This window comes from Sciurus vulgaris (genome assembly GCF_902686455.1).
Source record: "Sciurus vulgaris genome assembly, chromosome: 6".
NCBI lineage: Eukaryota > Metazoa > Chordata > Mammalia > Rodentia > Sciuridae > Sciurus > Sciurus vulgaris.
Window position 1 is genome coordinate 4,819,829 of NC_136466.1, and position 12,960 is coordinate 4,832,788.

General features: G+C 48.6%; 1 protein-coding gene and 1 pseudogene across 2 annotated transcripts; both read right to left on the reverse strand.

Annotated features, from left to right (window-relative positions):
• Positions 1-241: 241 nt before the first annotated feature.
• LOC306663225 (signal recognition particle receptor subunit alpha-like) lies at positions 242-3,264 on the reverse strand (annotated as a pseudogene). Its single transcript has one exon. The product of its transcript is annotated as a signal recognition particle receptor subunit alpha-like (transcript).
• Positions 3,265-5,063: 1,799 nt separating this feature from the next.
• LOC306663492 (olfactory receptor 14A16-like) lies at positions 5,064-5,996 on the reverse strand (the record flags this gene model as incomplete). Its single annotated transcript, XM_079143811.1, has 1 exon — positions 5,064-5,996. One exon carries the CDS (start codon positions 5,994-5,996, stop codon positions 5,064-5,066), a length of 933 nt encoding a protein of 310 aa, XP_078999937.1.
• Between the last annotated feature and the right edge of the window lie 6,964 nt (positions 5,997-12,960).

Sequence of the window (12,960 nt, forward strand, 5' to 3'; positions counted from 1 at the left end):
CCAATTAGGTAGCACCTCTCATAATCTAATCATTTCGCCTCTGAAATTTCTTGCATTGCCCCACACATAAGCTGTGGGTGGAGGGTTCATATCTAAAATTTAGCATTCAGCAAATATCCTTTACTACCAAGTCCAACAGACGGACCACCAGATGCTTGATGAACCGAAGGAGACCAAATGATAAGTGATCTCATATTGTTCCAATAAGAGAAGAGTGTTTCCTCTTTGTTTTTTTTTTTTTCCCAGTTTACTTATGAAATTTATTTTCTTATATAAATTATGTATTTCTCTGGGCAGACAGCCTTCACCTTATTGCACTAATAGCACATCTGTAAAACCAAGCTACAGGACAAGTCTTAACAAGAGGTTTGTTTTCCTCAACGTCGCACTTGTCTACCAGGCACTGTAGAAGAGAGGGATGAAAAGAAGCCAGGACCTGCTCGGGAGGTGAAGGGTAGGGCTGGGCAGGGGGCAACAGATAACCCTTCTGATAATTGATTTTCTCCCAGGAAGGGGTACATGCAAGGCTTACATCTGGATTCCAGGAGTAGGGAAGAGTTGGAAGGCTGAGAAGCCCAATGCAACACTGCAGTTCAGCTCCCTTTGTTTGAGGGAAGCAGGGACTCACTTTTCACTCATTTGTAACAAATCACTCTGGCTAAGCTGATGCTTTGGAGAAAATATAGTATAGGGGTCATCATAAGATTTAGAATTAGCAGCAATTAAGAACGGGCCATACACTGCCAACAGTGAAGTGGATGTCATCCTGGCACCAGGGACCTGAAAGCTGTGTATCCTAGGAGGAGGCCCATTTAAGACCCAAAGCCGGCTCTAGAAGAGTCTCTTAACCTAATGAAGCTGGGACCTCAAACTGCTCCTTAGGCTTAGATGGCTCTGTGACCATACTAGTTAGCAAAGTTCTGATGTTAGGTTTTACAACCATTGGTCAAAGCTGTAATGAGACTGAGTCTGTAGGCAGAGTGAAGGGGACGCCTGAGTAGGAAGGAGGAGGCTCAAAGTGGGGAAGGGAGAAGGTCAGTGGGCAGTGACTGAAACATGATTAGGCCCTCCTTGCAGATGGAGGCTGGGCTGACAAGGGAGTGGGACTGGAAGCCCCTGGAGCTCCCTCACTCTGCCATTGTACTATACTGAAGACAAGTTGCTCACATACTCTAAAGCACATTCTTGATACAGGAAAAGGAGTTTGTGGGGGAAAGTGGCAATTTGGTATTAGGCAAGAGCCACATTAAGCCTTCATGAGGGCAGCCACCACAGCCTTGGCATTGAGACTGCGGAGATCAGAGTAGGTCTGGCCAGTGCCCACAAAGACAATGGGTTTGCTTGCGATGTACGTCATAGAGATAGCAGCTCCCACCTTGTTATCAATGGTGTCAAATTTGGTAAGGACAATGCCATCAATGAGCTGAGGTGTTTGAGCCATAGAATGGTCAGCCAAGGCTCTACTGAATTTGGCCAGCTGGTCCACTGCTTCATTGCCTACTAAGGCCTCCCCCACAAACAGCACCAAGTCAGGCCTATTGATAGTAATGAGTTTGGCCAGGGCAGTCATCAGGGGGGCGTTGTCTAGAATGCGGCCAGCTGTGTCCACCGGCACCACACCAGACCTTGGTTACGTGCAAAGGCAATGGCTTCCATGGCAATGGATGCCGACAGCATCCTTGCCTTAGCCCTTTTCAAACAACTGCACCATCGTGCGGCCACCATGGTTTTCTGGGGGGTGTAGGGCAGTCAGACGCCGGGGGTATGTTCTCAGCTGCTCCACAGCCCCAGCACGAAATGTGTCACAGACAGCCATGAGAACACTGAAGCCACTCTCTAACAGCCAGAAGGAAATCTTGGCGAGATTAGTAGATTTCCCCACTCCATTAACACCACAAAAGGGATGACATAAGGGTGCTGGCAATGCTGGGCATCCAGGATATCCCGGAGCATGTCTACTCAACGCTGTGGCTGCAGAATCTGCACCAGGGACTCCTGTAGAACTTGCTTGACTGTAGAAGTCACAGTGCTGAATGTCCCCATCACCTTCCCTTCTAACTTGTTGGCAACAGATTCACACAGCTGGACAGCAATGTCTGCAGCTGGGTTCTTAGCAATGAGGTGATCACGCATCTTGTCAAGCACGATTCCATGTCTTCACCACTCAAGCTCTTGGAACCCACAAGGCCCTTCAGCATCCCAAACATGCCACCCAGAGTTCCCTTAGTAGCACTAGGTTTGGTGACGTTTTGAGCGGCCCCTTCATCATCCGAGCTGCTGCAATCCAGTCCTGAAGCTGCCCCCCAGGCCCGGTCCCTCGAGTCAAGTTGATGCCCTCAGACAGGGCACCTCTGATGTTCCATTGGCGGTAGGAGTGCTATAATCCAAGACTTCCTTGTTTGCACAGCCACCCAGTTCCCACACCCGGGGAGCTTTCTTGCCCTTCTCCTTGGGAGCATCTGACTTCATGGACTTGCTGGGTTTGTCCATACCCCTCCCATGCTTCTGAATGAACTCTTCTCTCTTCCTGCGTATCAGCTCCTCTTTTGAAAGTTCTATTCCATTCTCAGCCCCCACTGAGAGACTTGACTTTTCTGCAGGGGTTGCTTTGCTGGTAGCCAAAGGGCCATCAGAACCTTCCTTCTTGGTCCCCCTTGGTTTTTTTTTTTGCTATTTCTTGCTTTTTCCTTGTGCTTTTCCCCCCGTGTTTCAATCATGGATCTTACAGGTTTCTTAGCCTTTTCAGAATCTTCATATTTCTTCATGGTAGTGCGAGCACAGATCTTACTGCTCTCCTCTGCTTCACGAAGGAGCAGCAGGAAGTCATTTTGGAAATCAAAAGTGCCATTCAATAGACTTAAAGCACTTTGCTGTTGAATCTCTGTGCGGTACTTCTCTCGAAACAGCCGGTGCACATCATCTATCAATTTGTCTACATACGTCAGTGTTAGGATCTTCTGAAAACCAACCACAAACACCAGCTCAAACGGGTTGTCCAGTTTATACTTGAGTGTGAGGGCTTCATGGGTGAAGGAGTTGTTACCTCCCCGCTCCTGCAGCAGCACCGAGCGAATCAACGCTTTATCGGGCCCAGTGCATGAGTCGTTCACGCCCTGGAAGCACCAGAGCACGAGCCTGCCTTGGAGAAAATGGTGAGGAAGTCAAGCAAGGTGGCAGCGGGAGAGGAGTTGGGGCCAGTGCCGGGAACTCGGCCTTGATCGCCGCCGCTTCCTGCTGTGCCAAACGCAGGACACATTACACCAGTGGCCCTGGAAACTGGCTTAATCTCCTCTTTGTTTTAAAAGGAAAAAGATGTGTGTTCCCCTTTTGAACAATGAAGAGAATGACATAGAAGGTCTCCCTGACCAATCTCTGGGCAGGCTGCCTTTCCTTGACTGGGCCCGTCTTTAGCATAACTGCACGGCCCAGGTTTCCCAAGAATCCTGCTGCTCAGTCAGCACAGGAGTCTTTTAACATACATAGCAGTGTACGGACAGGATCCAGGGACCCTGGGTTTGACATTTTGGGGGTCATGTACAGAATTCCAAATGTTCTTTCTAGAAAAACTACCCTGGAAGTGCAAATCCTTGAGAATTTCAATACACATAGAATTGAAGTTTACTTGAGGAAAAAAGACATAACTATAAAATGAAAAATGTCATCCATGGAGAAATAATGGATAGCTGTGGGCTGTGGGGCTCATCTCAAATGCTTTGTGCTAGCTTGTGTGTGACACCAACATGACAATGAGCCAATCACACAAATCATTCTTTCAAGAAATGTGTGCACATTTATTTAGTCATAGACTTTCACATGTCCATCCATTATTTGTCCCTGTGGAAATACCGCTGCAGGTGATAAAGCTACCTGTGCTTAGGTCAGAGCTATTGCAGAAGGGTTACCGTGGTCCATGGCTCTCAGAAGGAATTAGAAAGAAACTCATGACAAACAAAGAAACATTTTTAGACTCAGACTGTTGAGAGTTAATTTGACTCTGTAAATGCACTTTAAATCAATTTCATTTTAGTCATGAATAAGTTTCGATTTGTTTTCATGAAGGGATTAGACACTTTCAGACAGACTACTATCTTCAAAAATTCTCTATTCCACAAGAATACACCCAGGACTGACACTGTGAACAAGACATCAAAAACTTTTAAAACAGGGGCAATACAAAATTCTGTGTGACCACAAAGGATGTGGATGGTTCTTGTTAATAATTTTTGTGTTAGGTAAACGTGCCAAATGACTGCTGTAGACCATGCACCCCACCAGACTCTGCAGATTGGGTGCACCAAGGGACAGAAGGCAGACCAGTGGTTGCCAGGATCCTGGAATGGGTGAGGGGGACTGTCCTCAAAGAGACACAAGGGAACATTTTGAGGGTGATTCAGATGTTTGGTTTTTGTATTGTGGTGATGACTACCCATCTCGTCCAACTACATACACTTAAAAGTGGATATATTCTAGGGGGAATATTGGGGATTTAAATGGAGCAAATTATGTCATATGCATGAATAAATCTGTCAAGAAGAACAATAATACACTAATAAAAACATAAAAAATAGAAAAAAAAAGTCTAGTAAGGAAGAAGCAGGTTGAAGACTTCGTGAAATGAGCGTCAAAGGACAACCACAGTACCTGCCGAGAAGCAGCAGCCAGCGATGCACAAAGGCCTCTGAGCAGACAATTACCCACCTCAAGATGGCATTCCAGACCCCACACCATCCTTGTCAGGGACCACCACTTGTTGCCTGGCAAAGGACACTTCTATCTCTGGTGTCCCACTGTCCTGTCCAATGCACAGGTCACAGACCAGGGAGCTCCACTGGGGTGACAAGTGCAAGGCCAACACACATCAGCCAGTCATAAGGGGAGCCCTTGGTCACCATCCACTTGACCTGGGCACGGAGGTGCTTCTCAGTGTCACCGTAATGACTACAACCTGATCCTCATGAGCATCCTTACTGTAAGTGTCCAAAATCATGTCCAAACTTTGTCACCAGAGGTGCAGGTAGTTAAATCAGTGGACAGAAGATGGTGACGTCATGGGATCAACCCTTCTAATTGGAAGGAGGACACCTGTTCACCAGCAGCCTCCTCAGGGCCACTTTCATGTCCTTGTTCCTCAGACTGTAGATGAGGGGATTCATGGTGGGTGGCACCAGTGTATAGAATACTGAAACCAGCAAGTCTAGGACTGATGGAGATTTTGGCAGGGGCCGTAAGTAGGCAAAAAAGCCAGAAGAGAGGAACAGAGTCACTACAAGGAGGTGAGGCAGACACGTGGAGAAAACTTTGGACCTGCCCACTGCAGAGGGCATCCTGAGCACGGCGGAGAAGATGCGAAGGTAAGAAATATCCATGAGCACAAAGCAGGCGAAGTCCAGTAGCAGGCTCAGCCCGATGACCACTAGCTCCCCCACATTGTAGGAGCAGGCCAGGGCCAGCAGCTGTGGGACGTCACAGAAGAACTGGTGAACATCAGGAGGCCCACACATGGGAACGGAGAAGGTAGCGGCTGTGTGCAGAACTGCATTGAGACCTCCACTGACCCAGGAGGAGGCGGCCATCTGCACACACGCCCCAGGACTCATGAGGCTCTCATACCTGAGTGGGTGGCAGATGGCCACGTAGCGGTCGTAGGACATGACCGTGAGGAGGGCTACCTCCGTAGTGGCTAAGAGGAAAAAGAAAAAGACCTGGGCAACACACCCAGGGAATGAAATGGTGTTGCGATTCATCAGAGAGTTCGCTATGGATTTGGGAACAGTGATGGAGATGAGGCACAGATCCAGGAAGGACAAGTTCTTCAGGAAGAAGTACATGGGGGTGTGCAGCCCCTCATCCTTGGTAATGAGGGTGATGATGAGGAGGTTCCCGAGAAGGGCGGCCAGGTAAGCCATCAGGAAGAGCATGGCATGCAGGATCTGGAGCTCCCGGATGTGAGAGAACCCCATGAGGAGGAAGGTGCTCCGGGAGGTGAAGTTGTCCATCTCTCTGGACATTCAAGCATTCACTATGGGAAAGAGAGGGATCAGGCTCAGGCTTAACCCAGAGCCCCAGTTTTCTGTCTCCTGACTCCCTTCCCCTCATTCACCTGGGCATGGGTCATGGAATGAGATGACCTGAGACTCACACCAGCAAGCCTCCATGAGGCCATTTAAGCACAGTGTCCACACTGTCTGCATGAGGAAGAGGGAGGTCAGCCAGTCCAGATCAGGACACGTCATTCAATTTGCATGAAGGTCTACAACCCATACCTGACTCACCCTTCACACACTTGACACTAAAATGCAGAGAGAAGAAAAGGCAGGGGCTTTGGAGCCTTCAGTTGAAATTCAAATTTTCATTGAGGCATTTATTAACTCTGGGACCCTGAAGAAATTATCCAAATATCAGTTTCCTCAATTTACAGTATAAGCTTTTCCACCTGGTCTTTATTCTGATTGAAGTGAATAATGCACATAAAATACCTAACAGTTCATGAAAAAGACGGACTTTAACACATACTGCTTCTGCGCTCATTCAGTCTTCTTTCATTATGTCAAAGTCGGGAAAATCAAAAAAACTTTGAAAATGGGCGAACAACAGAAAAACTATTGAGCATTGTGTTTACTTGCATTTATTACTGTGAGCTACTTTACAGTGCTGGAGGTTTTAGGATATTGCCAGCGATGCAGACTACTCTTGTTGCTAGAAGTATAGCTGATTTAAATTCCCATGTGATGCAGGAGGCCATTGCTCTGGGACCATCTCATCCACTTCAGTCCGTCAATTTCATCCTGCTTCATTTGCCCTTGTGCATGGCACTTTGATTTCTCCTCTGAACCACTTGTGGTGTCTTGCCAGGCCCTCATGATTCAATTAGCTAGACAGACTTTGGACTGCAATTTTTACTGACACACAGTATCTGTGCATATCTAAGGGGCACAGTATGAGAGTGAGTGACATGTAATGATGGAGTCCCAGTTACGAGCATCTGCTTCTCTCCCACATTAATCACGTCTGTGTGTTGGGAACAACTGAACTCTTTCCAGGTATTCTGAAATATGTCACAGACTGTTGAAGGCCAAAGTTACCCTCCCAGGCACAGAGAGACAAATACCACAGCTTCTCACTGTCCGTGGAAACTGTAGCACTGACCTCATGAAGAGGAGAGTGGGACGTGTGGCCGGAGACAGGGAAGGGCAGGAGGAGTGGGCACAGGCCAGAGAAGGGCATGAAGCCACTAGGAGGACTTGATTCTGGGGTTCTGTAGCCTGCGCTTGTTTTGTAGTCACATGAGAGTCTTGATTTCTCTCTCTCCACACACACACACACACACACACACACACACACACACACACACACACACACACAGTTCAGCACCTACCTGGATAGCAATTGCTAATATTCTCAGCCACGCTTCATGAAAATACTTGATAGATATTAGGAGAAGAATTCATCAGAGACAGACAAGGGAAACGCACAGATGCGCCTCATTCTTTTCTTGGGTAATGTTTTATTGAGAACCCTGCCCCTCGGAAGTGCTGACCTGTTAACCGTAATGTCCACACTCATTTCTCGCAGGTTACAGGCTTTCTCGTCCTCACCAGATCCCCGGGCTGGGGTCTGTCAGGCCTCACTCCAGGGGTCCTGGCTGTCCGCCACACCGTTTCACCACTTGGGCACCAAATTCTCTTTCCATGCGGAGCTGCCTGGCTGGCTCTCCTGGCTCCTGTGTGTCCATCCAGGTGACCCTCACCTGTCAGTGGGGTGAGCTGCCTATCATCTGCCAGGCTGAGGGCCAGAAATGCCTGCATCTCTCCACCAAGCACTCACTCCTTTTCCTCTCTGCTCCTTTCCCCTGTCTCAGAGGAGGAAAGGCCCTCTCTTCCACTAGTCGCAGTGTAGGCTGCACTAGGGACACTGGATGCTGTCTTGCAAAGCCTGTTTCCAAGTGTCCTTTTGAGGAGCCAACCTAGGCAGGATCCTACCCTGAGGGCTCTGAGCAACTCCAGGGTCCCCCAGACCTATTCCAAACCCAGAACTTGCTTGGTGGATGCCACAGTGTTTTCCCTGAACTGTGCTATTAATCAGTCAAACTAAGCTTTTTGTTTTGTTCTTGATAAAACTTCTGCACTTAAAGACCTTTTCTTTAAGTTTTCCTCTTTTCTTTCTGCATTTTGAATATCATTGTGCAAATAGCTACATAAAAATATAACATGGGCCCTGGTGCTGTGTATAAGTGCATGTGGTCTATGGGAAGACATGACAGCTTGTCTTCTAGATATGATTGGATACGATGACACATGAGTGGAAAGATGAGGTGGCATAGTGTGACATGGGCACCTTTACACTTCAGAGAGTAAGTGAAAGTTGCCTTTCCATCAATTCCAGCAGAGACAGTGACCAAAACTGCTCTCTTTCCCTAAAGAGAGTTTCCTGTTTCCTGATCTGTTCCTTTGTAAACTCTGTACCCCCTAAGACTGACCCACACTACCTTCCGGTTGTACCTGTGTGCCTGCTTCAGGCCCCCTGTAGCCACACGAGGTTTTCACTCATGAAGTCAGCCTGCCGTCCAGGCGGCTGGTAAACACTCAGCAAGCCAGGTACTCTGCCCAAGATGAGCAGCCTGCCACTCTTCTGTCCGTGACTCCCATTGACATAGGTTTTGTTACAAGCTCCTTGCTCAACACTACCAGTGGCCCCAGAGTATGGCTCTGACCAGCAACACAAGCATCTCTTGGAAATGGGCAAGGAAAACAGACTTTGCCTCCCGCATCCCCAGATCTGCTGAATCAGAAACCCTGGGACCTGTCCCAGCAGGTGCTGACACTTACTCCAGACAGACATGACGCCTGCTGGTGTTGAAGCTTTTACTGGAGCACTTTCCCATTTTTTTCTTAAAAGTATTGGCATGTCCATTACTTTTCACTTTTCTTCCATCCCCTAAGTAAACACTTATGGTGTAGTTTCCAGCCATCAAAATAAATTCTCAGCAAGAACCCCAAATTCCTTCTGGAGATCCAGTTATTTATCTCAAAACCACCCTCAGAATCTGCATTTTAATTACCCACCAAATGATAATACAAAAGATAATAAAGTATTTTTCTAAACAGTACCTGGAACAAGCATGTAGGATGGCACCCACGGGGTTAGGGAGGGCAGGCAGCTTCAGCCGGAAGGAAGCAAACAGGATCTGGTGGAGAAAAGTGGAGATGGAATGAAAAACAGACCCTCTGGGAGGAAGGAAAGGGCGGGTCCTTCAGGCCCTGCTCCTCCAGCTGATGTGCTGGGGGAGGAGGTGGGAGCTGGCAAGGAGGAGCAGGGGACTGAGAGGGGAGTTCACACCCCTCACCCCAGCAAGGGCCCCAGGGCCTGGAGGAGGGCCTCCCCAGCAGCGTCCCTCCCTGCTACTGTCCAAAATTAGCAACTTCGCCAGTTGGGAGTTTTGGAGACAGAGAGCTAAGTGAGGATGTGACTTTAATAGCACATGAGGGAGTCATCTCAGGAGGTAGCAGCACAGCATCCCAACAGAAGTGAGGGAAAGAGAATGTACAGAATCACTTAGGGAGAAAAAAGATGCGGGGAAGTCAAATGTCCTTCAGTGAAAGGAAGTGGGATGGAAGGCAGCACAGAGTGCTGGCTGCAGAGCCCTGGGGATGGAGTTCTCCCCCTTTGCTCCCAAACTGGGAGGGAGTCAGAGGGACGCTCCCTGCTGGCCTCACGGTGTCTCTGCCTCTTCCCACTGCCTCACCTCTTCCAGACCCCTCTGCGTCCCAGACACAGGCTGTGGAGACTCCTCTGGTGACGGAAGACCAGAGGCAGGCCGTGGGAGACTCCTCTGGTGATGGAAGACCAGAGGAGAAGGGCTGCAGAGGGCCCACGCCACAGGGAGGGTCAGCAGCATCAAGGTACACAGGTGACGTGTCTGTGCTGCCTTTATTAACATGACATAAAACAAACTTCACCCTCCTGCTAAGCCTGCCCTGGTATTACTGATGTGCAGTTGGAAGGGTGTGCTTGGGGGAAAAGTCCTCCTCTGTCCTTCGAAGCACCAGCAGCCTTCCCAGGACTGGTGCTCCCTGGCTTCCATGGCTGAGCTCCTAGTGGAGGTGACCATCTTCTCTCCCTGGGACAGCAGCTGACAGGAAGACCCTACGATACCTATGGAAACATGCACACGCCCACCTATTTTTGATGAACCCAACATATTAGGAAATTACTGTAATTGTATCAATGTAGAAAGACCAAATAAAGCAAATTTTAATTAAAATGAAACTGAGGCTTCTTATATTTTTGGAAGTCTCTGAAAATATTCCTAGGCTCCCAAGTAATTTTAATATCTACTGTTTGCCCTTCTGATTTGAATAACTCAGAGGTGGGCTCTAAGGTCCGTGTGGGGAGGCTGTGTCAGACTATGGAGCTCACCCATGTGGACTCTGATTCCCCAGACAAGGTTGCTGCCTGTTCCTCACAGCAAGGAGACCTGGGAGAGTCTGCATCTTGGCAGGCTTACCAAAGGCAGGAGGATTCGGTTTGAGAAATTCACTACTGGGAAACTGAGATCTTGAGCCCTTAACCTGCACCAGCCTTGTTCTAAGTTGTTTCAGGTATCACTATAATTTATATCTATGCTGATGTCAACCTGTAATATGCATAGAATAAGGATATGTATTTTATAAACGTGTGATTTAAATTGATATTTATACATATGTAGAACTCCATAACAGGAGGGAGCGTCTGAGGGAAACCTGGGTGCTCAGCCCTCATCACAGAGCCAGGGCAGGGCAGGGTCTCAACACCGGTGGCCTTTCTCCACTGGCCTCCAAGTGGCCATGACTCACCCAGCCCCAAGAAAGCCTTCATAAACAGCTTTTATTTCGTGCTTCTGAAATTGAATAGAGGGGTGCTGTACCACTGAGCTACGTCCCCGGTTCTTTCTGACTTTTACTTTGAGACAGGGTGTCCCTGCATTGCCCTGGCTGGCCTCAAACATGCATCCTCCTACCTTAGCCTCCCAAGAGGCAGGTTGCCTGTGCGCCTAGCCATTGAAAACACTGGAATAAATGACCTGGCAACTGGGCTCTGGATGCCTCTCATCTTGAAAGCAGACTTCACACCCCAGCTTCCTGTTCCCCAGCAGGATGCACTCTATCAAGTCCAGGGCCTGGCAGCAGGCTTCCCCAGGGGAGTCCTCCTTTCTGTCACCTCGGGGACTGCCAGGGGTCAGCTGCACACATGTTCTGACTCACTGTGACCACCTGACTCTCATGCCTCTCCTGAGATTCATGGCAGACTGAAGGAGCACAATTCAGGCATGCGGATGCTGGGAGAGCTCACAGAAGTGACCCTACATCTGCCTGGGGCTGGGGAGAGCTGCCGAGGCAGTCGGGGTCCCAAAGGGGGTGACTTGGGGCCTGTTCAGCTGGGGACCTGACCCCAGGGCTGGGACTGCTATGCAGGCTGCCATCACTGCTTCATGATAATTCCCTGAGTTGGCAGGTCAATACTCTGGGAATAGAGCCAATTAGCCACCACGCTGTCCCTAGCTGGAAAGGGACTTCGCAGGAAGAGCCTCCTCCACTGCCCCAGCAGCAGCAAAGCTCCAAAGACTGGCAGCTCAGGCCCCTTACCCAGCTGTCCTTCTTTTTTTTTTTTTTTTTTCTTCTCCACTGTTTCCTCTTAGTTGTACATGCCAATAGGATTCATTTTGACATGATTATAAAAGCATGGAGTATGATTGTTCTCATTCAGTCCCCAGTGCCTCCCCTCCCCTTCCCTCCCTCCCCAATTCCCTTCCCTCTACTCTGCTGGTCTCTCTGCTCTTTACTTTTAGGTTTTAGTTACAGGCTTACTTACAGGTGTTTTGTGATGCACCCATGCTCCTCTGTGAAGCCAGTTACTGGTGTTACCTCCACCAGGAGGGGAGTGAGCTGGCTGAGGAGGGTGAGCCTATCCAAGCGTTGGTAACTGAGAGTCACCGTTTGATTTCAACCCAAGTTGTGAGAAATTACACTCATTTCCACAGACTTCCTGGGAAACACCTCTACTTAACATTCTTTGAATTTTCTGTATCTGAGTTTTTGCTCGCTGGCACATCAGCGTCTGGCTCTACCTTGCCGTTCTTTCCCCTGCACAGAGCTCAGTCCTTTATCTCCTTCTGGAGAGCTCATGTGAGCCAAATCATCATACAGGTTGCTGTTTGGGGAAGTCCTAGAGACAGATGGACACAAAGCAAACCGTTGTGCCATCAAGAGAGGGAGCTCTTCTCTCAGGGGCATCCACCATCTCCCAGGATATTTAAAAACTGAATTTGAATGTGAAAAAACTCAGTTTCTAATCATATTTGTTTTCCTGAAATGTCTTTTTAATATTTCTGGTCAAAATCACCTTTTCAAACCCATACACCTGACTTTTGCAGTTGATACATTAAAAATAACCGTTTTAAATTCCATCCACCCACAGAGGACCAGGTTGACCCTCTAAGAAGAATACCTTACTGAGCTTTAGGGGTCTTGGTTGAGCCCCCAGCAGGGTGGGCACTCTGGACAGATGGCAGAATGTCTGCCTTAATGCCCCCTCTGTACCACCACTGCCATCCTGGCTCCTGGGCTGAATGAAATCTCCGTTTCAGTGGACTGGCTTCCATGATAGAAGGCTTTTATTGTTTTCCAAACACATTAGAATGGTTTTAGATTTATCATGTCTTGCCAGAGTTATTAATTAAAATAGAGAAAAACTTCTCTTAGTACAGTAACTGGCTCTATCTGTGTTAGCTCCCTGCACCTGATGGCTCTGCTACGGCCAGGCTGCCATCACCCACGGGGGTCGACAGCCTCCTCCACGTGCCCTCCCATGGCCCAGGGAGTACCTGGTGCTGATTTGTGCCCTTGCACTTCCCACTGCCTCAAAGAGAGAAGGCGGCCATGAAGTGCTCTCTGATTGCTCCCTGCTAAGCCCGCTGGTTGGTAG